At 48.2% G+C, this 27,999-nt stretch overlaps 17 protein-coding genes; 7 read left to right on the top strand and 10 right to left on the bottom strand.

The window, feature by feature from the left end:
- Nucleotides 1–567: 567 nt before the first annotated feature.
- On the bottom strand, nt 568–1,514 carry GSBLH_T00007198001 (uncharacterized protein; the record flags this gene model as incomplete). The annotated part of the gene is made up of 5 exons (XM_013043442.1): nt 568–813; nt 843–983; nt 1,018–1,257; nt 1,288–1,380; nt 1,458–1,514. 5 exons carry the CDS (start codon nt 1,512–1,514, stop codon nt 568–570), a joined length of 777 nt encoding a protein of 258 aa, XP_012898896.1.
- A 214-nt stretch (nt 1,515–1,728) lies between these two features.
- On the top strand, nt 1,729–2,564 carry GSBLH_T00007197001 (uncharacterized protein; the record flags this gene model as incomplete). The annotated part of the gene is given in 8 exon segments (XM_013043441.1): nt 1,729–1,750; nt 1,769–1,788; nt 1,820–1,885; nt 1,958–2,035; nt 2,069–2,186; nt 2,221–2,267; nt 2,298–2,400; nt 2,434–2,564. The coding sequence occupies 8 exon segments, from the start codon at nt 1,729–1,731 to the stop codon at nt 2,562–2,564; spliced, it is 585 nt and encodes a 194-aa protein (XP_012898895.1).
- Nucleotides 2,565–3,045: 481 nt separating this feature from the next.
- On the top strand, nt 3,046–4,001 carry GSBLH_T00004523001 (uncharacterized protein; the record flags this gene model as incomplete). XM_013043440.1 has 2 exons in its annotated part: nt 3,046–3,877; nt 3,910–4,001. 2 exons carry the CDS (start codon nt 3,046–3,048, stop codon nt 3,993–3,995), a joined length of 918 nt encoding a protein of 305 aa, XP_012898894.1. The 3' UTR covers nt 3,996–4,001.
- A 184-nt stretch (nt 4,002–4,185) lies between these two features.
- GSBLH_T00006831001 (uncharacterized protein) lies at nt 4,186–6,195 on the bottom strand (the record flags this gene model as incomplete). Its single annotated transcript, XM_013043439.1, has 7 exons — nt 4,186–4,261; nt 4,316–4,833; nt 4,864–4,993; nt 5,029–5,141; nt 5,172–5,934; nt 5,967–6,092; nt 6,161–6,195. The coding sequence occupies 7 exons, from the start codon at nt 6,193–6,195 to the stop codon at nt 4,186–4,188; spliced, it is 1,761 nt and encodes a 586-aa protein (XP_012898893.1).
- Nucleotides 6,196–7,287: 1,092 nt separating this feature from the next.
- Nucleotides 7,288–8,083, bottom strand: GSBLH_T00006830001 (uncharacterized protein; the record flags this gene model as incomplete). Its single annotated transcript, XM_013043438.1, has 5 exons — nt 7,288–7,376; nt 7,406–7,547; nt 7,578–7,618; nt 7,649–7,842; nt 7,872–8,083. 5 exons carry the CDS (start codon nt 8,081–8,083, stop codon nt 7,288–7,290), a joined length of 678 nt encoding a protein of 225 aa, XP_012898892.1.
- A 48-nt stretch (nt 8,084–8,131) lies between these two features.
- Nucleotides 8,132–9,233, bottom strand: GSBLH_T00004522001 (uncharacterized protein; the record flags this gene model as incomplete). XM_013043437.1 has 8 exons in its annotated part: nt 9,166–9,233; nt 9,082–9,136; nt 8,926–9,050; nt 8,830–8,891; nt 8,679–8,799; nt 8,536–8,644; nt 8,353–8,504; nt 8,132–8,320 (listed from the first exon to the last, which is right to left on the bottom strand). The coding sequence occupies exons 1-8, from the start codon at nt 9,217–9,219 to the stop codon at nt 8,132–8,134; spliced, it is 867 nt and encodes a 288-aa protein (XP_012898891.1). The 5' UTR covers nt 9,220–9,233.
- A 15-nt stretch (nt 9,234–9,248) lies between these two features.
- GSBLH_T00004521001 (uncharacterized protein) lies at nt 9,249–10,453 on the bottom strand (the record flags this gene model as incomplete). XM_013043436.1 has 7 exons in its annotated part: nt 10,349–10,453; nt 10,181–10,317; nt 10,088–10,149; nt 9,806–10,058; nt 9,678–9,771; nt 9,452–9,641; nt 9,249–9,423 (listed from the first exon to the last, which is right to left on the bottom strand). The coding sequence occupies exons 4-7, from the start codon at nt 9,818–9,820 to the stop codon at nt 9,249–9,251; spliced, it is 474 nt and encodes a 157-aa protein (XP_012898890.1). The 5' UTR covers nt 9,821–10,058; nt 10,088–10,149; nt 10,181–10,317; nt 10,349–10,453.
- A 643-nt stretch (nt 10,454–11,096) lies between these two features.
- On the bottom strand, nt 11,097–11,896 carry GSBLH_T00006829001 (uncharacterized protein; the record flags this gene model as incomplete). Its single annotated transcript, XM_013043435.1, has 3 exons — nt 11,097–11,204; nt 11,235–11,400; nt 11,472–11,896. 3 exons carry the CDS (start codon nt 11,894–11,896, stop codon nt 11,097–11,099), a joined length of 699 nt encoding a protein of 232 aa, XP_012898889.1.
- A 1,069-nt stretch (nt 11,897–12,965) lies between these two features.
- Nucleotides 12,966–13,964, bottom strand: GSBLH_T00004520001 (uncharacterized protein; the record flags this gene model as incomplete). Its single annotated transcript, XM_013043434.1, has 3 exons — nt 12,966–13,113; nt 13,144–13,828; nt 13,862–13,964. 3 exons carry the CDS (start codon nt 13,962–13,964, stop codon nt 12,966–12,968), a joined length of 936 nt encoding a protein of 311 aa, XP_012898888.1.
- A 2,009-nt stretch (nt 13,965–15,973) lies between these two features.
- Nucleotides 15,974–18,660, bottom strand: GSBLH_T00004519001 (uncharacterized protein; the record flags this gene model as incomplete). XM_013043433.1 has 8 exons in its annotated part: nt 18,595–18,660; nt 18,478–18,564; nt 18,308–18,444; nt 18,178–18,274; nt 17,672–18,140; nt 17,158–17,641; nt 16,857–17,127; nt 15,974–16,827 (listed from the first exon to the last, which is right to left on the bottom strand). The coding sequence occupies exons 1-8, from the start codon at nt 18,650–18,652 to the stop codon at nt 15,974–15,976; spliced, it is 2,457 nt and encodes an 818-aa protein (XP_012898887.1). The 5' UTR covers nt 18,653–18,660.
- Nucleotides 18,661–18,734: 74 nt separating this feature from the next.
- GSBLH_T00004518001 (uncharacterized protein) lies at nt 18,735–19,231 on the bottom strand (the record flags this gene model as incomplete). XM_013043432.1 has 5 exons in its annotated part: nt 18,735–18,784; nt 18,817–18,952; nt 18,987–19,046; nt 19,079–19,189; nt 19,223–19,231. The coding sequence occupies 5 exons, from the start codon at nt 19,229–19,231 to the stop codon at nt 18,756–18,758; spliced, it is 345 nt and encodes a 114-aa protein (XP_012898886.1). The 3' UTR covers nt 18,735–18,755.
- A 594-nt stretch (nt 19,232–19,825) lies between these two features.
- GSBLH_T00004517001 (uncharacterized protein) lies at nt 19,826–20,978 on the top strand (the record flags this gene model as incomplete). Its single annotated transcript, XM_013043431.1, has 4 exons — nt 19,826–19,949; nt 19,981–20,384; nt 20,415–20,633; nt 20,664–20,978. 4 exons carry the CDS (start codon nt 19,826–19,828, stop codon nt 20,976–20,978), a joined length of 1,062 nt encoding a protein of 353 aa, XP_012898885.1.
- Nucleotides 20,979–21,192: 214 nt separating this feature from the next.
- Nucleotides 21,193–22,740, top strand: GSBLH_T00004516001 (uncharacterized protein; the record flags this gene model as incomplete). XM_013043430.1 has 9 exons in its annotated part: nt 21,193–21,337; nt 21,366–21,497; nt 21,528–21,609; nt 21,642–21,834; nt 21,872–22,045; nt 22,074–22,124; nt 22,157–22,411; nt 22,443–22,588; nt 22,619–22,740. 9 exons carry the CDS (start codon nt 21,193–21,195, stop codon nt 22,722–22,724), a joined length of 1,284 nt encoding a protein of 427 aa, XP_012898884.1. The 3' UTR covers nt 22,725–22,740.
- A 30-nt stretch (nt 22,741–22,770) lies between these two features.
- On the top strand, nt 22,771–23,614 carry GSBLH_T00004515001 (uncharacterized protein; the record flags this gene model as incomplete). Its single annotated transcript, XM_013043429.1, has 3 exons — nt 22,771–22,870; nt 22,902–22,955; nt 22,986–23,614. The coding sequence occupies 3 exons, from the start codon at nt 22,771–22,773 to the stop codon at nt 23,612–23,614; spliced, it is 783 nt and encodes a 260-aa protein (XP_012898883.1).
- A 596-nt stretch (nt 23,615–24,210) lies between these two features.
- Nucleotides 24,211–25,502, bottom strand: GSBLH_T00004514001 (uncharacterized protein; the record flags this gene model as incomplete). Its single annotated transcript, XM_013043428.1, has 5 exons — nt 24,211–24,444; nt 24,475–24,552; nt 24,581–24,727; nt 24,758–25,237; nt 25,269–25,502. 5 exons carry the CDS (start codon nt 25,500–25,502, stop codon nt 24,211–24,213), a joined length of 1,173 nt encoding a protein of 390 aa, XP_012898882.1.
- Nucleotides 25,503–25,754: 252 nt separating this feature from the next.
- GSBLH_T00004513001 (uncharacterized protein) lies at nt 25,755–27,500 on the top strand (the record flags this gene model as incomplete). XM_013043427.1 has 8 exons in its annotated part: nt 25,755–25,858; nt 25,893–26,042; nt 26,073–26,127; nt 26,159–26,289; nt 26,325–26,482; nt 26,512–26,763; nt 26,794–27,132; nt 27,162–27,500. The coding sequence occupies exons 1-8, from the start codon at nt 25,807–25,809 to the stop codon at nt 27,498–27,500; spliced, it is 1,476 nt and encodes a 491-aa protein (XP_012898881.1). The 5' UTR covers nt 25,755–25,806.
- A 38-nt stretch (nt 27,501–27,538) lies between these two features.
- Nucleotides 27,539–27,831, top strand: GSBLH_T00006828001 (uncharacterized protein; the record flags this gene model as incomplete). Its single annotated transcript, XM_013043426.1, is given in 3 exon segments — nt 27,539–27,639; nt 27,672–27,770; nt 27,786–27,831. The coding sequence occupies 3 exon segments, from the start codon at nt 27,539–27,541 to the stop codon at nt 27,829–27,831; spliced, it is 246 nt and encodes an 81-aa protein (XP_012898880.1).
- Between the last annotated feature and the right edge of the window lie 168 nt (nt 27,832–27,999).

Below are 27,999 nucleotides of genomic sequence, written 5' to 3'. Positions count from 1 at the left end.
ATTTGTAGCCTAGCGAGGTCGACACGAGACCCTTCTGGAATCTACGCTCGCACCACACTCAAAAGCCGCCCTACATTTGGAGAACCGTCGCCGACATGGGAAGCACATACGTGGGCGTCAACGCCGCGACGCGATTGCGAATCTCGTTCACATAGCTCTGGTAATCGGCGATGTAATCGTCCTTCTCGTTCTGATCCTCGAAGTCGATGCTACACCATGCAAATCCAACCCCGCTCCTCACTTTCGAGACGCGAAATCCGGAGAATTCACGTTGTTGATCTGCAGACTGGTGATCACGTTCGTCAGGAACTGGGCAATTCCCTCCTGCGCGATCTGCCGGATGTTCGCGAACTCGCTGCGACGGAGATCCGGAAAGAGCGCCGGAATCGCCGCCATCGCGGCGTCGGCGATCTCCAACGACGCGTTGGTGAACAGGCTGAGAACAAACGCGAGGAGCGCGCGATAGACGTCCAGCTCGGTCGACAGCCACTTCGACATGAAGCTGTTCTGAATGGAGCAGAAGTCGATGATGGTACTACTCCTCACCCGAACGAATGCTCGCGCTTACTAGTAGAACTGCTTGTAGAGGTCTGCATCGCCCATCTGATCGAAGAAGTTGGGGAGGATCTTGGACACTTCCAGGAGGCGCTTCAGCACGCTGATTGCGAAGTCCCGGTTGTTTGCCGTGTATTGAACGCCGGCCAAGCTGCACAAAAAGTTCACGACGTGCTGGAAGACGTCGCGATCCGTGGAGACCGGATCCATCATCATGTAAATGCTGTCAATGTTGCTCCGAATCATCTTCTCAGGGATCTAGATCGCAGAGAAATACAATTCCAAACGCAAGGAATCATAGCAGTGAACAAATCGATCGTGTTTTGGATGAGGTACTTCTGCTGCTCGCTGTCTGCCATCTTCTTGATGTAGCTGTCGAGCGTGAACAGAATGAATTTGATGAAGTCATCGCCGTTGTAGTTGAATTGCTGCGGATTCACCACACGGACCAGAGAAGCGTACCTGGATCAAGTCCTTCCGACGCTCGATCGACAGACGACTGTTCTCCTCCTTGTCGCTAATTTCTTGCAGAAGAATTGTGAAAATCATCTCTCCGGTCTGGAACTGCCTAATACTGGACCGCATCGCCTGCTTAATCAGCTCATAGGCTTTGGGCCAGTATTGAGGCCACGATCGCTTCATTAGCTCCACAAACACTTCAGCAAACTTAGTGGTCAAATATGGAGGGGGGTTCGTAGCGTCCTACAGTCGAGAGCACCTTCCGCTAATTACATTGATACAGTCCTTTAAATAAGACTCAGCGAAACGCTTGATTTGCTCCTTTTTCTCCTTTCCATACACCGCCCATTTTGAAATAATGAGTAGCTTCAATTTATTCAGACAAACTAAGCAAATATATGCACTGTGTGCTAAATCTCAAGGAAACAACAATGTACGCCTACCAGGTGAAGGAGTGGATAATATATATAAATAATAGTCAATAGAGTTCTCATTTTCATGGAAATTTGTCTGGAATTCCTCAGCCTGTGCACGCTGCTGTGCAGGCGTGGAATAGTTGTCGAGCAAATTCAATGAAGCAATGAACTGACCATAGAGCTGTTCGTCCATACTGTATAGATTTGTGGTAAAGACAAAATTCTGCAAGAAACTGGAATTCCACAACTAAATTGCGGGGCATTTTTCTTTCTTTCATCGATTTTTAACTTGCTATTAATGCAAAAGTCGTTTCTCCTGTGTGTGGTCTTGTGTGTAGCCGTGTCTGTTATTATCGAAGTAACTTTCTGTTCTCTTTTTCAGTTGGTAGATTCCAGCTGGTGAAAAGCGTTGCTTATATGATGAGATGGGAATTGGTCACAAGCCTCACATGTTTGTGAGTGTTTTAGATGGGGGCAAACATGATATTCATTTTACTGTGATGGTGCTTGCGAGGGTTTACAGGTAGATCACCTCCATTGGTCGTGATGAAGTTATCTCGGATCATGAGCTGGGAATTGATCCGGATCATCCTCCGACCTTCAGAGTATAGGAAGGTGTGTTTTCGGCTGAGTTCTAGGACACTCTTCTCGAGATTCCGTATTTCTCGGAGTATGCGTTTTGTCTTGATAATGACAAAACCCGGTATTCTAAAGCGGCCAAGATCGTCGATATCCGCTTTGATGAAGGAGAAAACGGTTCGGATTCAGTTCTTGTCTCTTTATCGTCTAGAGGATGGATTGGACACAATCGATGACGACTTGTTGAAGGGAGAAGACGTAGAGATCGGTTTCGCTTGACATCGTTAGATTATCCATATTGGCGATTCCATGAAGGAAATCCAGAGTATGACGACTGATATTAAAGGAAAGCAGGCTGCTTACCGTCTCCAAGAGGAAGAACGTCGAGCTAGTAATGGTGGCTGGTTTGGAGTGTAACGGTTAGTTGTGATGAAGACGCACGATCGTGTGTCCCTTGTGAACCTGATCGAAATTGTGACCTTCTTTTTGTTCTCCGTGGTGCAAATCTTTGTTATCCGACGTTGGTTCAATAACAAGAAAGCTCTTCTTGGTTAAGTGTAGCCTGTAATTCTCTATTTGCCTTTGTTTGTTCGAATCCATCGGATCCTGCTGCGCCATTCGCGCTTTCACGTTTGAGCACTCCAAATCCGAAAGACTTCCTTCTTTCTAGAAAAGAAAAAAGTGGAATTGCTGCTCTTTCTCTAAATCTTTAACGGGGAAGATTGCCCAGTGTCTATGTAACTTCGATCCCATTTCCGCTTGGAAGGATCGAAAAAAATGGAAAATCAATTTGATAAGAAATAGAGAATTGAGGCACAAGAGAGTCCGTCACCCTTTTTCTTGATGTCTGGTATGCTAATAGGCGGTAAGAATCATCGGCGTAAGCAATGACACAGAATAATTGGCTTCCAAAATGATTGGCTGCTCGGATTGGTTCATCGAATCAGTGATTAGTGTAACGTGCGTCACTCTCGCATTATGAAACTGCCCTATGTGGTTGATTAGATTCTCAAATTATTTTTAAGTAAGCGATAAAATGAAATCTATTATTTTCGTTCTCTTTGCTGTTGCCTTGTCTGTCAGCCTGCGCGACGACTTCTCTGCCTTCGAGGCCAGATATGGAAAGAACTATCTCCCTGCTGAGAGAGCTTTCCGTGCTAAGGTCTTCGAGTACAACATGGAGTGGGCGAGAAAGATGAATGCCCAGAACCACCCTTACACTGTCGGTATGACTCCTTTCGCTGATATGACCAACACTGAGTTTGCTAACTCCAAGCTCTGCGGATGCATGCTGAAGCCCAAGATGACCAAGCCCGCCACTCCCATCATGCAGCGTGCTGATGAGACTGTTGACTGGAGAGAGAAGGGAGCTGTGACCCCCGTCAAGAACCAGGCTTCTTGCGGATCCTGCTGGGCTTTCTCTGCCACCGGTGCCATGGAGGGCAGAAATTTCGTTGCTAACGGAGAGCTCATTTCTCTGTCTGAGCAGCAGCTCGTTGATTGCGATCATCAGTCTTCTGGTTGCGGAGGTGGTTGGATGACCTATGCCTTCGAGTACGCCATGAAGAAGGGTATGTGCAAGGAGGAGGACTATCCTTACCACGCTGTTGATGAGGATTGCAAGGACGACAAGTGCACTCCTGTTGTGTTCCCCAAGGGATATGAAGAGGTTCCCATGTACGACGGTGCTGCTCTGAAGCAGGCTGTGTCCCAGGGACCCGTGTCTGTGGCTGTGGAGGCTGACTCCATTGTGTTCCAGATGTACACTGGTGGTGTCATTGATAGCACCGCTTGCGGAACCTCTCTGAACCACGGAGTGCTGGCTGTCGGTTATGGTGCTGACTACTGGATTGTCAAGAACTCCTGGGGTGAATCTTGGGGTGACAAGGGTTACCTGAAGATCAAGTACACCGAGTCTGGAGCTGGTATCTGCGGTATCAACCAGATGAACTCTTACCCCACTTTCTAAACGTTCTAAATGCTTAGAGAGACGATTTGTTTGTTGCAATTCACTCGAGTGCGTTTACTTTTACCTTCTTTTTTTTTATCTGTAATCTTAAGGAAATATGAGCTAGATAGAGGGTATTTTGCTTTGGAAGAAGGGATTGATTGTGATTCAAAAAAACAGGACTCATCAAACAGCATTACGCTTCTATAATAATACTACAGGTTTTAATTACTTCGCAATGTGCATAACCTTTACTCCAAAAGGTCCAATCGACACCATTCCACACCATTCATAAAAGTGATCTCTACAGCGGAAGAGTCTTATCTCTTGCCTGAGATCGTCAAACTCTGGATCATACTCGGGATTATCCGTAGTAAACAGATCTGTCCATTTTACATTTGCCGAACTGAAGGGGAAATCCACCATGACTCTACACATCACTCCTCTTCCTTCGCACTCCCACTGTTTCTCTGCGTAATCTTTGGATGACAAGTTAAGGATGACCACCAAAGACTCGCTGGTTGTTTCTCGTAGATAGGCTAACACCGAATGCTCTTTTCCGAAAAAGTAAATGTTCGGCTTCACGATGTTGTAAAGTGCGTACTGCAGGCGAATCTGAAGCATTTTCCTGGTCGCCTTGAAGAACCCTGCATTGACCCCGGTCAGCTGTTCACCCCCATCTCCCACCTTCTCCGCAATCTGCAAAGGCCTAGGCAAATCGGCAAAGTTATCGTCCTCCAGATACTCGGAGCCCTGGAAGAAGTTGAGAATGCCCGGGGTTGACACAATCATGAACTGTGCCAACAAAAGTCGCTTGTAGGCAAACGTGTAGTTTCCCTGCTCGAGAGTGAGACACGTGTTGATCAATCTCTCTTCCTACACATGACTCCTCCGCGGCTTCCGCACGTTCGCCGTCTCTGCGGTCTCGAGAGAAATGATATTGGTCGTCGCGAGCTTCGACGTGTCTTGCAAGAAATCGATCAGATCCCGCATCACGATCGTTTCCGTCAGCAGGATCGAGCGCAGTCCGTTCATTCTGCCGCTCACTCCTCCTCCTCCTCGAACGCCCACATCGACAAATCCCGCTTCGCCGCAAAGCCGAAGCCGTCGGTCTCCACGCTGTCCACGATGTTCTGCACCGACGACCCCGCGAGCGAGTAAATGTTGTCGTTATCCTCTCCGACCTGCCCCTCAGCCGCCCCCAGCTGCCCTACGAAGAATGAAATCGACGAGGAAAACTGGGACACCACCTCGCGCAGGTACTGCGTGTTGATCGCGTTGTCGCTGCCCGTGCCGCGCTCGCAGTTCGACGAGTCCAGCCGCAGACACATCAGTCCGCGCCAGTAGATCCCGTCGAACCGGAACACTGTCGCGAGGCGGTCGAGCGCGCTGGACACGATCGTTTCGCCCGCGGAGCCGCGCGAGAGGTCGAACTTCTTGCAGGTCTTCGATTGATACTCGTAGGTGTCGTAGGTCGCTTGGAAGAGCGGGCCGAACGACGTGGGGATCGAGCTCCCGTCGTAGTCGTAGAAGTCGGAGTAGCGCGAGAGCCCGCTCCAGTCCACGTCGATCATCGCGAGCATCCCCTTCTGGTGGATCGCCTGCACCAGGTCCACCAGCTCTTCGGGCGAGCCGTACGCGGGGTGCTGGACCCCTTCGTAGACGTTGCTGCGACGCTTCCAGCAGCGGGAGTCGATGAGGGAGCTGAAGCAAATCGCTGGCTCGAGCGACATGATCCGAACCACCGTCACGCCCAGATTGGCGAGGTAGCTGACGAACTGCGAGGCGGATTGATACGTCCCCAGGCCTGCGTGTGATGAAATAAAACGAGGAAAACCGTTGGTGCCATTTGTGAAGGAAGGAATGTGGAGGGTGTAGATGACGTCGGAGGCTTGGAGAGCTCGCCTTTGCGAGGGCGCGGGGGCTGAGTAGTCATTGAGTGGCTCGCGATTCTTCCATTGATTCATGGCAAACACGCTGCACTTCATCGCTATTCACAAAACACGTACACTTCCTTTCCGTTCTGAATCAAATGCTGATATTGCTTCTCGTTCGAATTTGTTAATGTTACATAGTACTCAGATCCGACGCCAATCCCACCAACGTCATAAAACCAATGTCCACTATCTTGCTTTCTACAGTTCAATTCACACAAAAAATGGAACATCATCTTGTACTCAGACCTGGCTCCACTAAAAGATACGCAGTGAATCGTAACAGATTTGGCTGAGGGAGCATAGATACGGAATGCAAGGCCATTCCGGTATTGAAACCCATCATCCAGTGTGTAGAAATCATCAGCATACCATGTTAGCGAGCCTAGAAAATCACTTCGCTCGCATTGCTCGCCGGTAAATCCAGGAGGACACACACGAGTTACCGTGGGCTCATTTTTATAAAAATATAGTATAAGTGCAACAACCGCTATAATAACTGCAAGGATGACAAAAATAGCAATAATTAATCTCCTTAGCGCCACGCACTTCGAACTCATCTTCACATCCTTCTTTCGTTGAGGCTGACTATCATAGGTCCGTCTCCAGTCGCGTTCATCATGTTCAACATAGCGATATGCAGAAGAGTACTGGCGCAGTTGATGAGATCTATCCATAATTCATTGTGAAGATTACAAAATACTGGATTAGCCGCGGGAATCCATGTATCTTCGCTTAAATAAAGTGCTAAAATCATTTCCAAAACACCGTCGAGTGTTTATTTGCCAAGATACAGCGTGGTTGTCGATAGAATTTTTAAATTATGAATTCTATTGAGGATGTGGAGTGTGCAACACGAATGTTTGTGTAGACTAGGTGTTTGGCTGAAATGGTTTTATGATAATTGCGAGCCTAATTAATGGTATTTTTCCAGAAGTGATATAGTTTGAATAGAGTTTTATTGGGTGATAGGTTGTTATAAGTGTTATACAAATTGGACAGTGTAATTTTCATAGATAGGAACTTATATTTTTTCAAAATAATGATAATAATAATAATAATAATAATAATAATAATAATAATAATAATAATAATAATAATAATAATAAAGGCTTTCCAGATGTGTTTTGACCGTTGTGAATTGAAACTGTACACCTGGAGATAGAAAGAGTGAGTAGAGTTATAAAGTATGGAGTGTTGTATACTCTCTAAATATCCTTTTTTATTAAAACACACTTCCTTCAGAAAAGGATATAGAGTAGCGAGTTTGAAGTTTTCCATACTGACTAAAACGAATTAATTCATTATTTAGTACATCCCATTATCTCCTAATAGCACCTCTCTTATTCCTCTCTTCCTTCACCTGCCTCCATCACACATCCCACACCACTCTTTCTCATGATTTCCAACAAACACACCAAGATAGTGTTCCCGGACTCACAAAGTCAAACAATTCGACGTTCGAAATGGAGAAGAACTCCAAATCTACGCTCAACCCCTCGCCCCATCCCTACCACACAGAGGAGCATTCAAAAACACATCGCTCTGCTGACTATACGCCTTCGTGTAGTCCTCAGACGCATAAAAACTGATCCCCTTCTTTCCGCCAGCGCCAATCATCAAATAATGATCCGGAGATCGAACATACACATATTTCTACTCTTCATTTCCCCGCTTCTTCCCCACCGTCGGCTTCTCCACCCCGTCAATAAACACATCCGACACTCCTACCCATCACTCTCCCTCTCCACGCCCACGTCCGCTCCATTTCTCAATCACCGGGTACGTCTCGCCCTTCTTCGTGTAGAACACGATCGAAAACAGCAGCGTCTCCGGAACGCCGTGCGCATCGCGTCGTCGACTCCACCGATCTTCGCGATACAGCCCGATATAATTCCCATTGTGCTCGATCTGCATCAGCAACAGCGTCGGCTTGTGGTACGACGCTTTTCTACCGTCAATCCCCGCGGGAAGCCCCACTCCAGCAAGTGCGTCACGTGATATCCGTGAATCAGCGACGTGTAGAGCAAGCGCGGATCCTGCGACTGCACGCGTACTGGGAGAAGCGGCATGAGTCGTTTGCAGAGCTGCACGGTGAGGAGTCGCGAGGGTCCAATGACGTAGTAAATGTGATATTTGCAGATGTTCATGATGTTCTCGCCCTCGTCGATACGGTGCTGCATGCTCTCCATGAGCTGCTGCACCGCCTGCTCCTCCTGCGCGAAGCTCTCTCTGCGCTCTCATCGCGGACGATCGAAAGCAAACGTGAGGTGGATGCTGTCGGCGAGAAGGAGCTCCACGTCGTCCAGCGAAAGCGTTTTGATGTGTTCCAGCACGTGGGACACATTGGATTCGTCGTCCGTGCCCATCTCGTACTCCAGGTCTCGACAGTAGCGATTGAGATAAGCGACGTAGAACGCTGCGAAGAGCTGCGTGGATGAAGGAGCGAAGGAATGAAAACCCAGAAACCGCGATCCACAAATGCATCGAAAAAACGAACGTTCACGTCGAGAGAGGGAGAGAGGGCGAAGAAGGCGGGCATCCAAGCGTGGAGAATGTATCCGTACAGTGAGGGATGCAGCTGGGAGAAATGTACATTGTCAGAATTAGCAACTAGCGTCGAGATGGGCAGAGAAAAGCATACAACGTCGGTTTATGGTACAGAGGTTTTCAATAAACGCTTCTTCGTAGCGCTGGTTCAGAATCAAGTATTTCTGGTACAGATCTACATTTTCGAGGATCGAGGATATGATCTGACGAGAATTAAGGACAAAACAACAAGAATACAATGTAAACCTCCTCCTCGCTTATGTAGTTCATGAGCATTAGGATCATGCCAGGAAGGATCGGAGAAAAATACATGTCATTCATTTCGCTCAGCACTAAAAAGAGACGGATGGCACTGTTTCTGCAAATTAGCACCTCTACCAAAAAGTACTTGGTTTCCTCGCTTAATGATCCATACGCGTCCCAATCTAAGGTGACACCAAACGTAGGATACTAGAAAATAGATAGATATGCCGCAACTCCCTACAGCCTCGTAATTGATCTCCACGTTTTTAAACACGATTTGTTTGACAGCTTCGTACTTGATTCTACAGTGCTTTGGCAAAAATACATCATCCACTATCCGAAAAGCTTCTCTCCACAGTTTTATCCCTTGGATCTAATTCGCTTTCAACAAATTTACGATTTGTGTCGTTAATCTGATCGAATAATGTGGCAACGGTCCTTGTTCCACAAGCCTTTCATTTACACAAGATTTTGTTCTTACAGCGAAGGCATCTGGTTTGTTACTAATTCCTTTCGGAAAACAGATATTTCCCATCCCTTCAGGTTTCCATCAAACAAACAATGTTAAACGGTCTCCTTCCTAACATAAATCTGCACGGATCCGTCGTCCCCCGTCGAAACGATCTTCGACCCGTCCGGCGAGAACGCTACCGACCACACAATGCAATTATGACAGTTCATCGTCTGCGGCGTCTCTCTCTCCTTCAGCGACCACACAATCACCTTCTTATCCGCCGAACTACCTCGCAAGCGCTTCCTTCCCCTACCTGGACACCAAGTACTTCTCATCAGCGGAGATGTCCACCGCCGTCACGAACCCTGTGTGTCCCTGCAGCGAATCGACCAGCGCGAAGCTCTCCGTTCTGCAGTCATGACACGAGACGCTTCCGTCGTCGCAGCCCGCGTAGAGCTGCTTGGACGCGGAGAAAACGAGCGTGCGAATGGGCATCGCGTGGTCTGCGAAGTCAAAACGAACAAATAAGCGAAGCGAACCGTGCAGAGTGTGCAGCACGCGCAGTTTGGAGAGGTCGAGAAGCGTGAGCGAGCCGTCTTTGTGGCCGGTGGCGAGGAGATCGCCCTCGGGGGACTGGGAGTGAGGAGGAGGAGGAAGAAGAAGATACGCAGGCGAGGCTCATGATGAAGCCATTGTTGGTGGGGATTTCTTTGGGGGATTCGAGTTTGTGGCGATGAAGGAAACAAATAGGATAAGAAAAAAGAGAGGAAGTATAGCAATGAGGAAAGATGCATCAAAATGAATTGATTCGCAGTTCTCTCATTGACTCTGAAAAAATGGACAAAGAAAGAGGATATGTTGTTAGTAAAGCTCCAAATCTTGACAATACCGTTGCCGTTACCGGTTATGATTTGGTTTGTCTGATCACAAATCCAAAAAAACATCGTACAGAGGTCCACAAGACTTTCCACGCTTCCATCGGTCCGAGAGACAAACTCTGAATCACCTCCCCTGAAAATCAATGGAACGCACAGGGAAATACCGTTCTGCGAAGAGCGCACACACAAAGTGCCATCAATCGAACTGGTTACAAAATATGGCATTTTGGGGCTGCTAGAGACACTTACAATTCCCATAAGCTGTGATTTCAAGTCAAATTTCGTTTCCAGCGAAGGTGACCTATCCAATAGCTTTTCAATTTATAGGGTACCAGATACGAGTAGAACCATCGATCGAACCCGTTACGATATCTCCGGTGCTCAACCATGTAGAACTCCAAATCGTCGCTACTCCCCCATTGCTGTAGTTAGTAGTCGGTGCGAACTACGCATTGTAATCCATCCAACGCACAAATACCATATTTTAATGCTGATTAAGGAATTTGTGTCAAACAAACAAGAAAATGAGGCATTTTTTCTCTGATTGCCGCTGCCAGCGCTCGATATCGCTTATTCGCATTTAATTTCATCGACCCAACTAACAAGGACGGATCGGGCGTTTGACTCAATGCCGCTTGCGGATCGCGGCTAATACTCTCCACAAGCTTCGCTATATCCGGATCCGAGCACAGACGGATCATTAATTGCGAGCTCTCCCACTCAAGCTCTTGCAGACTCATTTGATCGTACTCTCTCTTTATTTCTTCATAAGACAAATTCTCCTCGCTATCCTCCCCTTCCTTGCGCTCTTCTCCTCCTTGCGATCTCTCACTGCGTCGCGTGGCGGCGTTCGCTTGCTTTCCTTCCTCCTCCTCCTTCGTCTTTTTCGTTTTCTTTTTCTTCTTTTTCTCCCCATCCAACGCCTCATCGATCTCGTTCCCAACATACGAGATCCACGGAACATTCAGATTTCCCTCCTTCATGGAATAGTATTCCTCGTCTCCCTCCTTTTCGAGCACGAACCCCGCGAGTTCGAGCACTTTTCGCCCGTTTTCCCTATTTCGCACGCGACGATCGCGCCTACAATCCGGTCAGTTGTCTGCGCAATTTATCGGAGCTGCCGCGAAGCCGGTACACTTTCGGATTGTCCGGATGGTCGAGCAGGTTCTGTAGTACTTTCGAAAGAAGCTACGATTTGCGTGTTCGCGGTTCTCCTACTTTAAGAGCGTTTTTTTCCTTTTCGGCATCTGCACATTCCGTGTGAAGGTTTTGCAAGACTGCGTCTAACGCGGTGGCGATTTCGTTCATTAGAGGGTAAATGCCGAAGGTTTCGTGCTCGATCGCGCGACGGCGGAATTCGGAAGGGTCCGTCGAGGAGCGCGGTCTGACGCCGAACGCATAATCCAAAAAGCGGGAATCGAGCGAGCGCGCGAAGGACAAGAAGGCGGTCTGAACGTCTTCCACGGCGGAATCGACCAATGTTCCGAAGAGGAAGCACTGGATGGAAAGCGGCGAGGCGTCGAGCTGGCAAAGCAGCTGTGGAAACAGCGACAAATCGACGATGAGCACGCGGAGCGCGGGGAAATTGACGAGCTGGGCTTCGAAGAAGGCGAGGTTTTCGAGGCTGCGCTGCGAGCTGGGCTGGTGCCAGTAGACGCAGAGAGCGAAGGCGTCGGGAGCGAAGACGACGGGGAAGAAGCTGGAGTAGTCCTGGAGCGTCCAGAGCCCGCCGTCGGTGGATTGGAGGCCGCGAGGCGGGAGGAATTCCGGGTGGAGCTGGGCGATTTGCTGGGTTTCGGAGGCGAGGAAGGCGTCCCAGGTCTGCGAAGTGAAGGAAAGCGGGTAGAAGGATTCTTCGCGGAGCTCCTCGGAGGCGTCATCGCGAGGCAAGGAAGGCTTTCGGTGGCTCTGGGAGGGGGACGTTGCTGTCCTCTCCTCCTCTTTCGGCTTTTTCTTTCGATCTTCTTCTTCCTCCTCTTCCTCCTCCTTCTTCTTCGCTTCCTCTTCTTCGTTTCTCTTTTTCTTCTCTTTTTCTTCTTCTTCCTCTTTCCCTTTCTTTTCTTCTTCCTCCTCTTTCCCTTTCTTTTCTTCTTCCTCTATCTTTTCTTCCACTTCCACTTCCTCTTTCTTCGTCTTTTCTTCTTCCTCCTTTTCCTCTTTCTTCTTTTCTTCCTCTTGTTTTCTCTCGTTTTCTTTTTCTTCTTCTTCCTCCTCCTTTTTCTTCTTCTCTTCTTCTTCCTTCTGGATTCGCAGCGTCTCCAAGATGGCTTTCTGTCGAGCCAGCATCGCATCGCGTTGCCGCTCTCTTTCTTCTTCCTCCATTTTCCGCTTGGCTTCTTGCCGAGCCAACTCCTTCTCCATTTCCTTCTTCCGCTTTGCGACTTCTTCTTGGCGCTGCCGCTCCTTTTCTTCTTCTTCTTTTCTTTTCGCTTCCTCTTTTCGCTTCTCTTCTTCCTCTCTTTTCTTCTCTTCTTCTTCCTTCCTCTTCCTCTCTTCTTCTTCTCGCTTTGCTTCTTCCTCTTTCCTTTTTGCTTCCTCCTTCGCTTGTTCATCACGAAGTTTCGATACAAACTCATTACAACGGGCGCTCAAAGCCGATAAATCTTCCTTCATTGATTTAAATTCATCGTACAATTTAGAAATCTAGAACTAACTCCAATTCCACACATTCACTTTGGCACATGTTTCCGGACCGTACACTTGCTTTTCTGGGTCTGTTTCAATCGCTTTTGCATACATTTTTTCAATCTTCACACCGAGATCGGTTGAAATCTCATTGTCCAATTTTAGGATCGTAGAATGCTATAGAAGGTAAGAAAATGCTTTGAGAAACGTACACATGTTTCGCTTGAGGATTCAGTCAAAGAAGAATTCAACTCCACCAAAGTAGACTTGATCTCATCAACACGACGTTGCTACAAGTCACACCTTTCTAATAACAATCAGATACTAGCTTTTTGAACATCGATCAGGAATTCTATAACAAACACACCATAATTCCCAAGGAAAGTACAGTTCTTGCGTGTTCTTATAAATAACTGAAGCCGCTTCTTCCACAGGTACTCCGTGTACTCCAGCCACGACCTCCAACACTTGTCTACACTTCAGCGCTTATTCCCATCCTAACATCATGCAGCACGGCTCGTTCCGCCCCTTCACCAAGCTATCTGGGTCATATTTCTCAAGCTTCTTCACGGGGAAGTGAGTCTTGACATACTTATATCCAGCATGTGTCGAGGAGATTCCGCAGTAGGGTCCATCTGCTGTTAACACGTATAACAAACAAAAACCAGTATCGAGAAGCATTTTCTCGAGAGGAACCGACTTAATTACCTCCAGGCTCTCTTCGGTACGCATTCCAGAGCCATTAAACCCGATATAAAATCCAGCGTCCAGGATCTTCTTCGCCTCCTCTTTCGTTCCAGTAAAAGAATGAACACACCCGCGAAGATGATGCTCTGGATCTTCTTCCTTCAGAATCTCCAAAAAGTCTTCCATGCAGTTTCTCTCGTGGAGGAATAGCGGAAGATCCAGTGCGCGGATCAGCTTGAATTGGAACCGGAAATACTTCTGCTGCGCCTCCTTATTACAGAAAAATAGTCGATCATAGTCTAGACCGAGTTCTCCTACAGCCACAATCTTCTTCTGCGCTTTCCCTTCCTTCCCCACAGCAATCAACTCTTCCATCATTTTGTCTTGATTTTCTTCAGTAAATTCGCTGCAACGAGTCGGGTGAACTCCCACCGTTGAATATAAGCGAGGATCCTGTTTTGCCAACTCAAGAGATTTTCGTGATTGTTTTAGATTCCCAGCTACACTTCACAAATGGAGACAACGTTTCCCACCCGTAATAATGATTTTCGACACGCCATTATCCCAAGCACGCTGCAGCACACGACTCATATCATTTTCATGTCGATATTTGCCTCTGTACTTTCCAACATACATTTTATCGGTTAAATTCAACCCCTAGGAAAATGACCGTCCAAACGTACTATTACGATATCACACAACTGGATTTTGCTCACTTTATTCATTCTCCAAACACACAATTCTTTTCAAAACCTTTTATGAACAAACATGCCATCCACGTCAATCATTGAGATATTCCACCTTCGGATTTCTCCCATTCATCGCTAACCCCGCCGTACTAAACCCGCTTCCAGCGGTAAGGTACAAATATTTACACTGTCCCAGCAGATAGATATCCATAAAAGACCGAAGCACCGCCATTTCGTTTACGCCTCGTTTCCCTACGTGCATCCTCGGAAAGTCGTCGACCACGATAATCGACTCGTGCAGCCGTTTCCTAAAAAAGCTCTCCACCTTCTCCGAATCGGTGGATAGAAAGAACAACGCGTCTCTGCGCCATCGAAGTTTTCGTTTGATTTCGAAGATTTTGCTCGTCACTTTCTTGATCTTCATAAACTTCGTTCCGTCCTGCCACGCAGCGGCTCCGTTCCCCATTCGCGCGTGCATTCCGATGAGATAATGCCCCTTGATTCGATCGAGATACGGCTGCAGAAGCTCCAGGAGAGGCGGAGAAGGTCGAAACACGTTCCGCATGCAGATTCGATACCACGCCAACGCCGAAAACTCATCGGATTTCGGCTGTGTCAATCCGATCTGCGCGAGTTTTTTCTTCGTGGAGTTCAATTGAAGGACTTCGTGCGAAAAAGGGTGGTAGGAAATGATGAGAAGCGTTTTCGGATACTCCGCATCGAAGTCGACTTCGCTGTGGATTCCGGGAAACTCTCTCGACCAATGAAAATCGATCACGTGTGCAAACGAGTGTTTGATATCCGGAACGTATCCAAATGGATTCGCTCCTAGTCGTTACAACGCACAACAAACAAGAAAACCTGAAGGGAGAATGGCTTGATATGTGAGATTCGAAAGCGGGAAATCAAACATGCCTTCGGGCAACGCTGGCGCCCAGACTACGCGTCAAACGAGAGAAGAGGTGAGCCACTTTGAATGGCGCGATCGTGGAGAATGGCTAATAAAAGCGTGTCGCAAACGCCGATCATCTGTCCGGCCATGCCGGTTGTTCCTTTTTTCTCGTAGACGATGCGGCGTTTCGGTTGGGAAACGCGCTTGCGTTGGAGCGCTTTGTATTTTGTGTTCATGTATTCGAGAAAAAGAGGCGGACCGAAGGCCCAATTCGATTCATTGCCGGTGCGTTTCAAGAAGGAAAACGAAAGGGGTTTGAAGGAGGGCTTCGCAGAGGGGTCTAGAGGTGTGTTTGCAGCGTCATTGAGTGGTTCATCAAAAGAGGAGGAAGAATCGTTTGGAGTGTTTGCTTCATTCGTATCACTCGAATCACGCTCATTAGCGTTCGTTGTGGATAGAGATGAATCAGATGCTTCATCCATTGCTGGTTGATCTTTACTCATAGGAGACTCCGAGGAATGCTGTGATTCTTCCAAGTCGGAGGACGATTTCGAATCACTCAACTCCAACTGATTATCGTTGTCACTCATTGAACCATGTGAACTTTGAGTCACTTTCAAAACCATTGAGGATGCTTTTTCTGATGAATAGACAACATCACCACCCGAATGTTCTTTCTCCTGATCCGAATGGATTGAAGCGTATGGATATACTGTGTTTTCACCTGGAGTTGTATCAGAAACTGTATTCGTGTTGCCATCTTCTGCATTGCCAAGAACGAGTGAAGTAGCAGCATGAAAAGTGTTGAATATATATTTCTTTCCATAGTCCACGTCTTCCTCCTGATAAATTATACTGTAGTCTTTCTAACTGTGAATCTCAAAAAGAAAGAATACCTCTGTATTTTGGATGTACGAGAAGCTGTTGTTGATAACTTTGACCGAATTGTAGAGAATAAGAAGGAGTGTAGGAAAGAGCAAGAGAATACACAACAGGAGAGTGTTATTCTGCATGCCTTATGAAGAGAAAATCAGTGAAAACGATTTACAAAAAACACTGAAAATTTAATGTCTTCTATGATAACTACGACTATGACTATGGCTTTCTCTATCATCCCGACTATGGTGACTTCTTCTATGATCTCGATCACTATGTCGATCCTGGCTATGATGTCGATGACTTCTACTCCTTCTACTTCTGCTTCTACTTCTTCTACTTCTGCTTCTACTTCTTCTACTTCTGCTTCTACTTCTGCTTCTACTTCTACTTCTTCTACTTCTACTTCTGCTTCTGCTTCTGCTTCGACGGCTTTGATTGCGTTCTTCTTCCCTTCTTCGCGCCTGAATCGCCGCCAACGCGCTCTCCATCGCCATCACACTGCTGTCCCACTCATCATCCGGCCCTCCATAGCTCGCCACCGGCAGCGCATCCTTCTGGCTCCTCCCCGCGACAAATCCGGCCACATTCGACGCCGATCTCCCCTGCACCCCCGTCGTTCCCCTCGCCAACGTGGTCGTGTACGTGTTCGACACGGGATCGTACACCGTCTGATACCCCGTCGAGCTCTGCGCGATCACTCTTCCCTCCGCCTCGCTCTTTTCCTCCACGAAATACCCTTCGAACGCGTCCTGCTCGCTCCCCACCTTCGCTTCTCTCTCCGTTCCGAACCCCAATCCGCTCGCCCGGCTGCTTCCTCTCTTCTCGCCCGTCGCCTGCGTCGCCTGCGCCGCCAAGGCCGCCAATCCCGCGGGAATCGGCTGCTGGAGACCTCGCAGATAGGCGCAGAGCTGCTGGGCGAACTGCTTGTCGCGCGAGGAGAAGAGCGAAATCGCCTGGCCCGTGGCGGATTCGCTGCGACACGTTCGCCCAATGCGGTGAACGTACACATCCACGCTGCTCGGCGCGTCGAAATTCACCACTACGCTCGAGAACCGCTTCGAATGCGACCTGTGCGGATGTCGGAGACGTCCAATCCGCGCGCTGCGACGTCCGTCGCGATCAAAATCCGAAGCTCGCCGCGTTTGAAGCGATTCATCGCGTCGCTGCGATCGTACTGCATCTTCTCGCCGTGGATGCAGCCGATCGGCGAGGTCGTGAGCTTCTCCAGCGTGTGCAGAAGCTCCTCCGCACCTTGCCGCGTATTGACAAAAATCAGGACTTTTCCTTTCATTTCCAAATCGGCGATGCACTGGCGCAAAAACCCGATCTTCTGCCCTTCCTACAATGGAACCAACTCGCTAAAAGCGACTCGCATGACCTCAAATCGCTGCTCGATGTTCGAGTTCGCTTCTCCCGACCGTCCCACCGCCACGCGCACCGGCGTCGCCATCCAATCGAGCGACAAATTCACGACGCGCGGCGGAAACGTCGCGGAAAACAGAAGCAGCTGGCGATCCGGGCGAATCACGCCGAGCAGCGAGCGAATCTGCTGCTCGAACCCCAGCGAAACCATGCGATCGGCCTCGTCCAGGACGACGTACGAGCACCGATTCATCGGCAAGTACTTCTGATTCACCAGATCGATGAACCGTCCGGGCGTGCCGACGATGAAGTGAAAGCTTCGCACGTGGAGCGTTTTCTTCTGCTGCCACTCGCTCTGTCCGCCGGTGATGCACATCACGGAGAGACGGAACGGAGCGAAGAACGTCTTCGCGACGCTGGCGATTTGCTCGGCGAGCTCGCGCGTGGGAACCATCGCGATTCCGATGGGCCCGTCCGCCTCCTCCAGCTCTCTAAAACTCAACGCGGCGGCGAGGGGCTACGGCTGCGCGGCGGCGTGCAGAATGAACGGCCAGAGATAGCAGCAGGTCTTGCCGCTGCCGGTGGGGCTGCTGCCGATGACGTCGCGGCCCGCGAGAACGAGGGGCAGAGCGGCGGATTGGATGGGCGTGGGGCGGAGGAAGCGCTGCGTCTCGATGGAGCGGCGCAGGGCGGCGGGGAAGGGGAGGGAGGCGAAGGAAAGCACGGGCTGGGGCGTTTTGGGGGAGAGAGAGGCGTCCGAAGCGAGGTTGTGGATCTCGACGCCGTGCTGCGTTTTCCAGGCGGCGAGCGATTCCGAGGATTCCGAGGATTCCGTGGAATTTTTTGGGGCTTCTGGAGGGGGAGAAGGATCAGGATCAGGATAGAAGTCTTTCTTTAGAGGGGGATACGACACTTCGCGCTGGATGGCGGTGACCAGATTGATTGCCACTTTGGTAATCTTCTTTGGATTCCCGTCTTCGTCATAGATGACTAAATGATAATATCAAAGAAAGACTGGCTATCATACTTCCTGATGTGTCTTCGGGTGCTTCATTTCGCTCTCCTTCGATTAGTTGATTATAGTCCGTGTCTTCCTCTTCCATTATTTCTTGATTTGCTGCCTTCTATGTATTAGCCATTCATATCCATATTTCTACTCGACTTGCCGCCTCCTGCTTTAATTTTGTGTCAATTTCCTGCATGTACAAGTCCAAAGGATCCATCTCGTCCTGTTCGTCTTGGTTATTCTCCCCACAAGCATTTTTACTCAATTCGTCTTGATTTATATCGATATCTATTCAGTAAACGAGAGAATAAACAAATCCACTTTGTTCCTCCTCAATATCATCATATTCTTCCTCTCTATCCACCACCTCATCCTTGTCATCACGATTTTCTTGTTCTTCCCCACCACCTTCAACTCACCAGGTTTTCACTGTACTACCAAAGATTTCGGGTTTCCCCAGCACTTTTCGGTTGTAGCGAATGAACTCTCGTTGCATCACTGCCTCCACAAATAATACTGTGGAATCTGCAATTATAAACACCAAAAATTGGATCAGTGAGTATGTAAACAAACAAACAAACTGAGAGAATAGTACAGACTTAATGACAATCAGGATTTGAGGTCCAGTCTAACCAATGAACCAAGCACATCACGACGTACCTCCCAATACATCCTCAAAGGTAATTTCCTCATCACGATCCCACAGAGTATTCAACTCGCAATAATGATTCTTCAGCGGGGCGAGGCGAAGCGGTCGACTGCAGATTTCAGTTTCTCTCTCAAACCCAAAGGAACCCTAAAATGCTCAAACTAACAGAAACGCTTCTTACATATGGACCATACATAAGTCTCAGATTTTTCTTTCTCTCTTCATATTCATTTGTAAAAACCTACGCCTAACGAAGAACTTGGCGAAACTCACATTTTTGCAATTTTCTTCAAGTGGATGAGGATCGATTCGGCGAGGTTCATTATCGAAGCCGTTCCTCAGACGATCAATCGGTCCAGAAGGCAAGTCAATGCATTTCTGCGACTATTCGTCATGAAGCAATATGAGACACAATACGCTACTCATTTTCCTTCGCTTACGTCAACGAATAAACAAAACTGAGTAAGTCGTCAAAAATTGAAACCTCCCGCGGTTCCGATTTTTTCTCGTGTGAAGCCAAATAGAAAGCTGAGTTGCATGTAGGGACCACAGAAATCCTATCTTAAACTATCGAAAAATCGCACAAGACAGTAATGGAAATAACCGCGGTTAGTGAATCTAACAGATGGTCTCATACAAATATTAGTTTTGACAATGCTTCCAGAGGGTGGAGTGAATTCTAGCAATAGCGTATTGCCAATGGGTTGGAATGAAGTTTTAGCAGGTGAGTGTTCAACTGAATGAGAAGGATCAATCTGGATTATACGAGAATCTTCTTGACCAAACTCCAAGAGAAGTATAATAGAATATTTGTGTTCCAGCTAGATTAACTCGTTTAAGTCGTGCATAAATAGTGTAATCCCAATTACGAAATTGTTTGGAAGGTAGATACTCATTCCACTGACGATATTTAGTTATACATGGAATGCCTTCAAGTTTGATGGAATTGCTGGAATTACTGTAGGAATTATGGCCATTCCTCAGGTACACGCTTGCTGTTCTTATGCCGATATGTAGAGTATGGCTTATGCCATGTTAGCTGGTTTGCCACCTCAGTACGGTTTGTATTGCTGTTTAGTCCCTTTATTCACTTACGGTGTCTTGGGTACATGCGGCCAAGTGACAATCGGTCCGTGTGCCATCGGTACGATTTCATGCAGCATTTGACGGTCTAGTTAGTATGATGTGTGGAAGTGCTCTTAGTTTCCTGGATCCTGAAAAGGATCTCAATGAATACGTTCTTACCATGATGACCACTTCCGCCATTAGCGGTATCTTTTTACTGACTTTGGGCGTTTTCCGTCTCGGCTTCGTGACAAACATCCTCTCCGAAACCGTCATCACCGCCTTCACGACTGGCTCCGCGTTCAACATTGCCGCGAGCCAGCTCAAGAATTTCTGGGGCGTTTCAACCAACAAAGACTCCCTTCTCGCTATCTTCTTCGACATCTTCAACGCCAAAGCGATCGCCGCGTACAATTGGTACGCGTTTTTGGTGGGCATTGGCTCCATGCTTCTCCTCTACGCCCTCAAACAGCTCAACTCCCGCGTGTTTCCGCGCGTCCCTCTCCCGATGGAGGTTCTCCGTTTCCACGTTCCTCTTCTCTAGTTGTTTCTCATCATCGTGAACGTGCTGCTGATGTGGCTCTTCGACCTGCACGACCGGTGGGGTCTGCACTACATGGGCGAATACGAGCTGCACGCCGGCTTCGCGCCGCTGACGATTCCGAACTGGCATCATCTCGCGCGCGTGATTCCGCAGGGCGTTCTGATCGGGACCATCGCGTTCGTGATCACCATCTCGATGGGCAAGACGTTCTCGCGCGAGGTACGCAGAGCGGCGTGGCTGGGAGCGTAGAAAGGCTACCAGGTCGACGAGAACCAGGAGCTCGTCGCGCTGGGGAGCTGCTCGCTGCTCGGCAGCTTCTTCTCCGCGTATCCGTCCACCGGCTCGCTGAGTCGGTCGTCGCTGATCAACAACATCGGCGCGCAGACGCCCGTGAACGCGATCATTTCCGCCTCGGTGGTGCTGTTCACGCTCTACTTCCTCGTCGACTTCATCCGCTACATCCCCAACGCCTGTCTCGCCGCCATCGTCATCGTCAATCTCTTCTCTCTCTTCTCTCACGTTCTTTTGTTTCTCTCTCCTCTCACGCTCAGCTTCGCGACATGAAGCCGCTCTGGCGCGCATCGCGCGGCGATTTCTGGACCTTCGCGGTCTGCGTGGTGAGCGTGGTCACGCTGGGAACGCAGCTCGGCCTCCTCGCCGGCATCGCGATGTCCTTCGCAGCGCTTCTCCACGCCTTCTACGCGATCCGGAAGGACGCTCCGAACGCGTCGGCCGTCGAGGAGGTGCGCGGAGTCCCCGCCGGCGTGACGGTGGTGCGATGCACGAAGTGGCTGCACTTCCTGAACCGCTACGAGGTGAGTCGGAGCGTGGAGAACGCGCTGATCCACGACGTGAAGGCGAGGGTTCTGCTGGATCTGCGCGGAGTGCGGTACATCGACTGCAGCGCCATGATCACCGTGCAGGTAGGGGAGAGGGCCGCGTGCGAGGTAGGCGCTGTGGAAGAGTTTCAATCGGCATGGACCGAGGTTCTTCGTGCTGGTGGAGGGAAGCTATGTGCCCACCAAGTTCCAGCTGTATGGAATGGAGGAGGTCAAGACCGTCGAAAGTGTGGAGGTACCCTTGGTAGGGGAGGAGCAGGTGCGTGACGCGTAGTTGTAGGGGGTACTCGCACGTTTGGAATGTGGTTCCATTTATTTTGTTTGTTTGAGATATGTTGTGTGCTTCGAGAAGGTTGGTAGGGTATGCAGTGCAGCAGAGTCGTTAGAGTCGTAGAAAAGCCTTTGGGCTGTCGAAACGCTGCTTCTCTGCGACCGCCGCTCCCTTCGTGGCTAGCAATCATCCGCGACGGAGTGTTTTGTATATGCCGGGATCGAATGCGCGAGCTATGGAGAAAGGAAAGACCTTGGCTGCAGATGGACTGATTCTCGATTTAGAAGATGCGGTTGCCATCAACAAGAAAGTATTTAATACATATTCGCTTGATAATCCTTGCCTAGGAGGAAGCTCGTAAAATGGTGAATGAGCAAGTGAGAAAGGGAGGCTATGGACTGCGTGAGATTTGCATCCGTATTAATAGTCTGGATACGCCTTGGGGTGAAGATGATCTCCGTCTTGTTGCCACGAGTGGATGCAACGCGATTGCACTGCCCAAAGTGGAACGAGCGGATCAAGTAGGTCTGGAGAATGGATGTAAAACAGATCGAACGCGTAAATGCAATTCTCAATGAGTGCGGAGCGGATCCCAAGACTGTTAGAATCAAACGAACTCGACTGACACATAGGAGATCTGGAGTCTGATCGAAACTCCTCGAGGTATTCTGAATGCGGACGAGATTTGTGGCTGTCTTCCTCGAAACAGCTGCATCATCATGGGAACGAGCGACCTCTCGAAGGAGCTGAACGTGACGAGTCGTCGCGCGCTGCAGCTCTCTCTGCAAATGGTGGTGCTGGCCGCGAAAAAGTACGGCAAAGTGGTGTTGGACGGCGTGTATCTGAACGTCCGCGATCTCGAGGGCTTCGAGAAGGAGTGCTGGGAGGTATGCGGAGCGGGGTAGCGTGAATGGGTAGGGGAAGGAGTTCGGGTTCGACGGGAAAACGCTGATTCATCCGTCGACGATCGAGTTGGCCAATCGGATTTTCGCGCCTTCCGCGACGGAGGTGGAGGACGCGAAGAACATCATTGCTTGCTTTGAGGAGGCCGAGCGGTCCGGAAAGTTGAGGAGAGGAGCGGGTGTGACGTGTAGAGGCGTTGTGACGTATAAAGGGAAATTGGTGGAAAACCTGCATGTGGTGATGGCTCAGAAAGTCGTGCAGCAGCATGAGCTGATCGAGAAAATGAAGGGGAATTAATGGATATTTAGTCTAGGAGGTGTTTGTTTTACAAATTGTTTGGTTGATGTTCCGTCTTGCTGTTCCTCGTTTAGTTCAACTGGCAAGACCCGCCGTTACGGTTTTTCCTCGTTTGACTCCCCTTTGTCGTGATTTCTCGAATCGACGTATATTGAATTGAAAACCATTTCAGCATAGGTAGAGCAGGCTCTGTGCGCCCTTCAAACAAACCGAAGTCTCAACTCAAGGACGGTAAGAGCTTCGAATTATGAGTTAGTCCAGTAGTGAGAGAACCCCAGAAAGAAACGAAAAAGCCCGATAAACAAACGGTAGCCGAGTTGCTCAAGGAAATCGATCTTTCTTCCGATATTGTTTCTGAAGAAGAGACAAAGAAGCTGAAGGAGCTCGATCACATCTTGTCGGAGAGTCCTGAACTGAAAAACATGTCCATGGACGAGATTATCGGAATGTTGAATATTTCTGAAGATGACAAGAAGTCGCTCACAGAGCAAGTGAATCAAATCATTAGCAACGAGAAAATGCCCATGAGTGACGAGGAAATCCATAAAGAGTTCCCTGGGATCGAAAAGGAGTCTGTGGAGGTAATCAAAGCGTTGGATGAGGAAATATCAAAGAACCCGGACTTCCGTCGTGATTTCTTTGCCTGGACGCAGCAAGTGCAGCAATCATTGGGTCCCAATATGGAGAAGTTGAAAACGCTGGGCGAGGACGAATTGGCGCGTATTGCGACACCTCCAGATGATTTGCGTGTTGTGCTCGATCGCATTATGCCGAATGTGGAGGGAATCGAATCGGCGATGCGGATGGATGCAAAGGATATTTGGAAGGATGAGGAGACGGGTGAAGATGTGGAAGTTGAGGAGATTAAGATCAAATTGAGTGTTTGTTGAAGATATGGGATAGAAAGAAGGTGAAAGATGCTATGTTGAATAGGAAAACAAAAAGGGGTAGAGATAAGTAAAATAGGACTGAATGCTTTTTTGGATAGTAGTTATAGATTTGTGTTTGGGATGATAGAAATGGAATTGATTTCTCAATGTGAAATGATGGAATTATGTAGTGCACTGTGCTAACATGTGTGGTCGATTATGCTTTTATTATTCATTTTGCTTCTTTATACTCTTCTTATAGGGTGCTCTTTTGCTGTAATGTTTGTCATATTTGTAATTACCTTGAAATATCCCTAGTATAATATCATTACTTTAACAATTTCATTTTGAAAAATCCTATAATCCTCTTTCAGACTTTTTTTATCACTTGATCACTCAGTATTATTTCATTTCTTGATTGTCTACGTATTCTCACTTCTTTGATTCCTTTCCAAATACTCAATCAATACATCTCTCCTAGTACTATTCTAGTATAACAAAAGCCTTCATCATTCCCGAACATTATCTTTCTACTGACTCGAATCATCGTGCCATTCACATTAGATTCTTTTCGATATCCCTTTCGATTTCCAGGGAATCCATCAAAGTATTTCACTTCATATTATCATTATGATTACTATTATTTCTATACAAACAATCCAAACTTTCAATCGTTTTCCCTCACCCTCTTCTCCCTCCACATCCTTTTCTCGTTTATTGCACCGATCAATCATGTCCTCCGTCAGACGGAACGACACCAACGTCATCATTTTCTTCGGCCCCACATCGCGAATCAGCCTTCCTTCCGTCGTTTCTGAACTGAGCGACGCCTTCAAAATCCCTTCCAATCGCTACGAGTCACGCTCCCTCATCGCTCCCACATGAATGGAGTCGCGGACAGGATCCTCCGCGGCGCTAAACATATAGCAATGGACCATCGGAAGCGGGTGAGAGAAGTTCTATTTCGCATCGATGCGTTGAAAGTACGCTAAAGCAGCTTCGAAACACGTCGCAAAAGAGCTCAGCGGACACGGGAAGATTCATAACAATCTGAGTGATGGGGATATCGTCCTTCGCGATCTGCGTAATGAACTCGCGAGCATCCAAGTTGAACGTCTTGACGTTCTTTTCCAACTACTCATCACGCTTTCTCATCAAATCGACCTTGTTCAACTTCAGGTTTTTATTCAGATACTCAAAACAGCACGGATTCAAATCATTTCCATACACTACGCAGCCTTTCTTCGCAGCGGGCAACACAAAAGGACCAATCCCACAAAACATGTCCGCTACCACGTCCGTCTTCGCGAACGTTGCGACCAGCCGCGCGTGTTCGTGCTGGAGACGCGAGTTCCAGTACACTTTCCGATAATCGAATTCGAAAATGCAGTTTTCTTCTTTCAGACTCACCACCGTGTTGTCTTCTCCTGCCAGCAGCTCCATGTCGAAGGTCCGGAACACTGTGTCGATTTTACCCACTTTGTTGACCACCGTTTTGCAGGTTGGGATCTTATCGAGCAACACTTGGCCGATTACATATTTGTACGGAAGAAGCTCGTCACGAAGGTTTAAATGGATTAAATGACCGACCTGCTCAAAGGCAGATGGAATCTCGGAACCCTGAGGGAGAATACGAGACAAAATCTGATCGTGAGAGAGTATGTGTGAAACCGACTTCGTTTGCTGTGAAATAATTATAGTCGAGTGTCAGAGAATGATTTACAACTTCAACGTCCTCCTGATCCAAAACCCACCGTCTCAAGTCTTCCGGAAGCTGCTCAAGCGATTTCTCCGTTACTGACTCCTTTAATAATATCAATCGTTTTGTATTATCCCCGGGAATTGGAACAATACTACTTAATCGTTGCTTTTGAAGCAACCAATCGCCGAGCCGCTTTCTACTCCTCATTCAACACTCATTATGATACCGGAACTCCTGCGTTTTCCGACTAGGGATCTTCAGAGCGAGGACATCCAACTTTTGATTGAAAATGGACTTATCCAGCTTTTTAAATTCACTCTCTGCCATTCTAAAACAAAATGAACACTTCTTTTTTGGAGTTTCATTCAAGTCTGATTTCATAATCCTCGTTCTTTGTATCAATGGAACACTCTTGGGGACTATTACTGTTTAGTATACAGTGGAAGCTGTAAATTGTAGAGTACTCGTCTTTTCTATTGGTTTGAGCGCTTCGTTCAAATTTGGGGGTGGAATGTCATCCAAATTGTTCCAGAAATCTTACCCTGTTGCTATATGGGGAAATCGTACTTGTTTCGTTTTTGCTGCTGACTGCTTTAGCAATAAGCACAGAGAATGCCGATATTGCATATGGATATATTCTTTTTCACTTTGATGATATTTCCCCATCAGATCCAGAGCTGATTGAGGCGCTAAGCAGTATTTGGGATGTATTATGCGGTAAAGAGAAAACGTTGCTGAATAAATCTCGTATCTATTTTGGATAAGTGTGCTTAGTAGTGAATTACTCGTGGTCCAACATGCGAATCGACAATATTCGAATTACAATGTCTCGGTGCCAACCAATTTTCCCTCTTACCCTACAGTGTGCAAGATCTTCGCTACACGGTGGACGGACAGACCTGGAAGGAAGCGAACTCCTTTCTCACGGGCGAGAGAGAGAACGTCGTCATGGGGAAGAACTTCTTCGTCTGCTTCACCGCCCCCGACAACAACAGTAAGCCCTTCTCTTCTTCTTTTCTACTCAATCAGACCTGCTTCTGCACCACAATATCACCATCTCACGCGACCGCAAAGGTCATCATTACCTGTTCCACCACAGTTTCGTTCCAGGAAGCAGCGTTCGCCAATATTTAGGCGATGTTTCCTTCGTTTCCTCCATTTCGAGACTCTCCGGAATGATGTCTCTTGTAACCATATTTTTCGTTTCTTTACGCAGCATCCTCGCCTCCGAATCGTTTCCTACAACGCTTGGAACACCATGCCCGCATCATGGTTCATCACCGGAGAACGGCGATTCGACTGGTTCTACAAGCGAATGCAGCTGATGGCGGCGAATCTCCGTGCAGCCGACCCGGATATCATCGTTCTGCAAGAGATTCGGTACGACGAAACGCTCGGGGATCAACGACGTCGCTTTCAGCTTCGCCACTTAACAGAACTGCTTCCCGACTATCAATATATCTTCCAAGTAGCGTTTGATCGCGTTTTCGAAGGCTAGCCGGCGAACATGTACAATGAGCACGGTTCGCGCGTGGAGGAAGGCGTCGCGGTGCTTTCGAAGTTCCCGATCCGCAGACAGGACTACATTCTGCTCAGCCGCGACTACACGGACAAGCAGGACGATCATCAGCGATTGGTCCTGCATGCGCAGATCGCCGTGCCGTCGATCGGGACGATTCACGTCTACGGAACGCACTTGTCGCTGTCGGAGGCGGCGCGGGATCGAACGGTGCGGGAGCTGTCGGATTTCATCGATTGGAACGGAGCCAATGAGTTCTCGGTGTTCTGCGGAGACCTGAACGCGGAGCCAGACTCCGCCGCGATCCGGTATTTGATTGTAGGGAAGGGGAAAAGCGTGAAGCGAAGGGGAAAGGAGAGCTAGGCGGCAAGAGAACCAATTACAAAGATGCATTCTTGCAGGTGCATCCAGAGCCAAAACCGCGGTCACCAAGCGAAGGAGCGCGCGCAAAAGCGTTGACTTTCCCTACAGACAACCCGGTGAAGCGAATTGATTACATCATCTACAAACAGGGAAGTGGAGTGCATGTGCGGGTTGACGACTCGCAGCTGATTGGATTGAAGCCATGGAGCGGTACGGAGACGGATGATCTGAAGGCAGGAATGATGTCGAAGGATAGTGCGTTGTGGCCGAGCGATCATCGTGGGGTATATGCTGATTTCACATTTTTGTTGCGTGTTTGTTGACAGACCTTTATTTTGTTGTTGTTGATTGATTGTTGAAGATGCGCAGAACTGTCGGAACAATTCCCAAGACGCTGGATATGCAATTGGAGGAGGGAAATTACTACGAGGCACTTCAGCTGTATAAGAGTCTGCAGTCGAGGTGGATACTCCCAAAATTTGGTTGACACATAGGTATGAAACTGCTGAAAAGTACAAGGAATCGGACGAACTGCTCTTTCACGGAATTGAGAACATGAACAAACATAATCAAGTGGATTCTTTCCTTTTTGCGTAGTTATTGCATAGACTATCTCTGCGTACGATCTGGCTGTGCTGTATTTCAATTCCTTGAAATCGCGAAAAGCCACTTTTACTACTGAAATCGGAGGTTTCTGAATTAGGGATAAATCAATTTTAGACAGATTTATCAACATTCTCTCCCAGTTTCCCGCAGGAGAGGAAAAAGACAAGCTTATCTCCGCCTTTTCTGAGTTTCAATTCTTTGTTTTTTTGTATAATA

The sequence above is a fragment of the Blastocystis hominis genome, assembly GCF_000151665.1.
Source record: "Blastocystis hominis, Singapore isolate B (sub-type 7) whole genome shotgun sequence assembly, scaffold_7".
In the NCBI taxonomy this organism is placed as follows: Eukaryota; class Bigyra; order Opalinata; family Blastocystidae; genus Blastocystis; species Blastocystis hominis.
The sequence above is the reverse complement of the archived record's forward strand: the minus strand, read 5'-3'. Positions and strand labels throughout refer to the sequence as shown.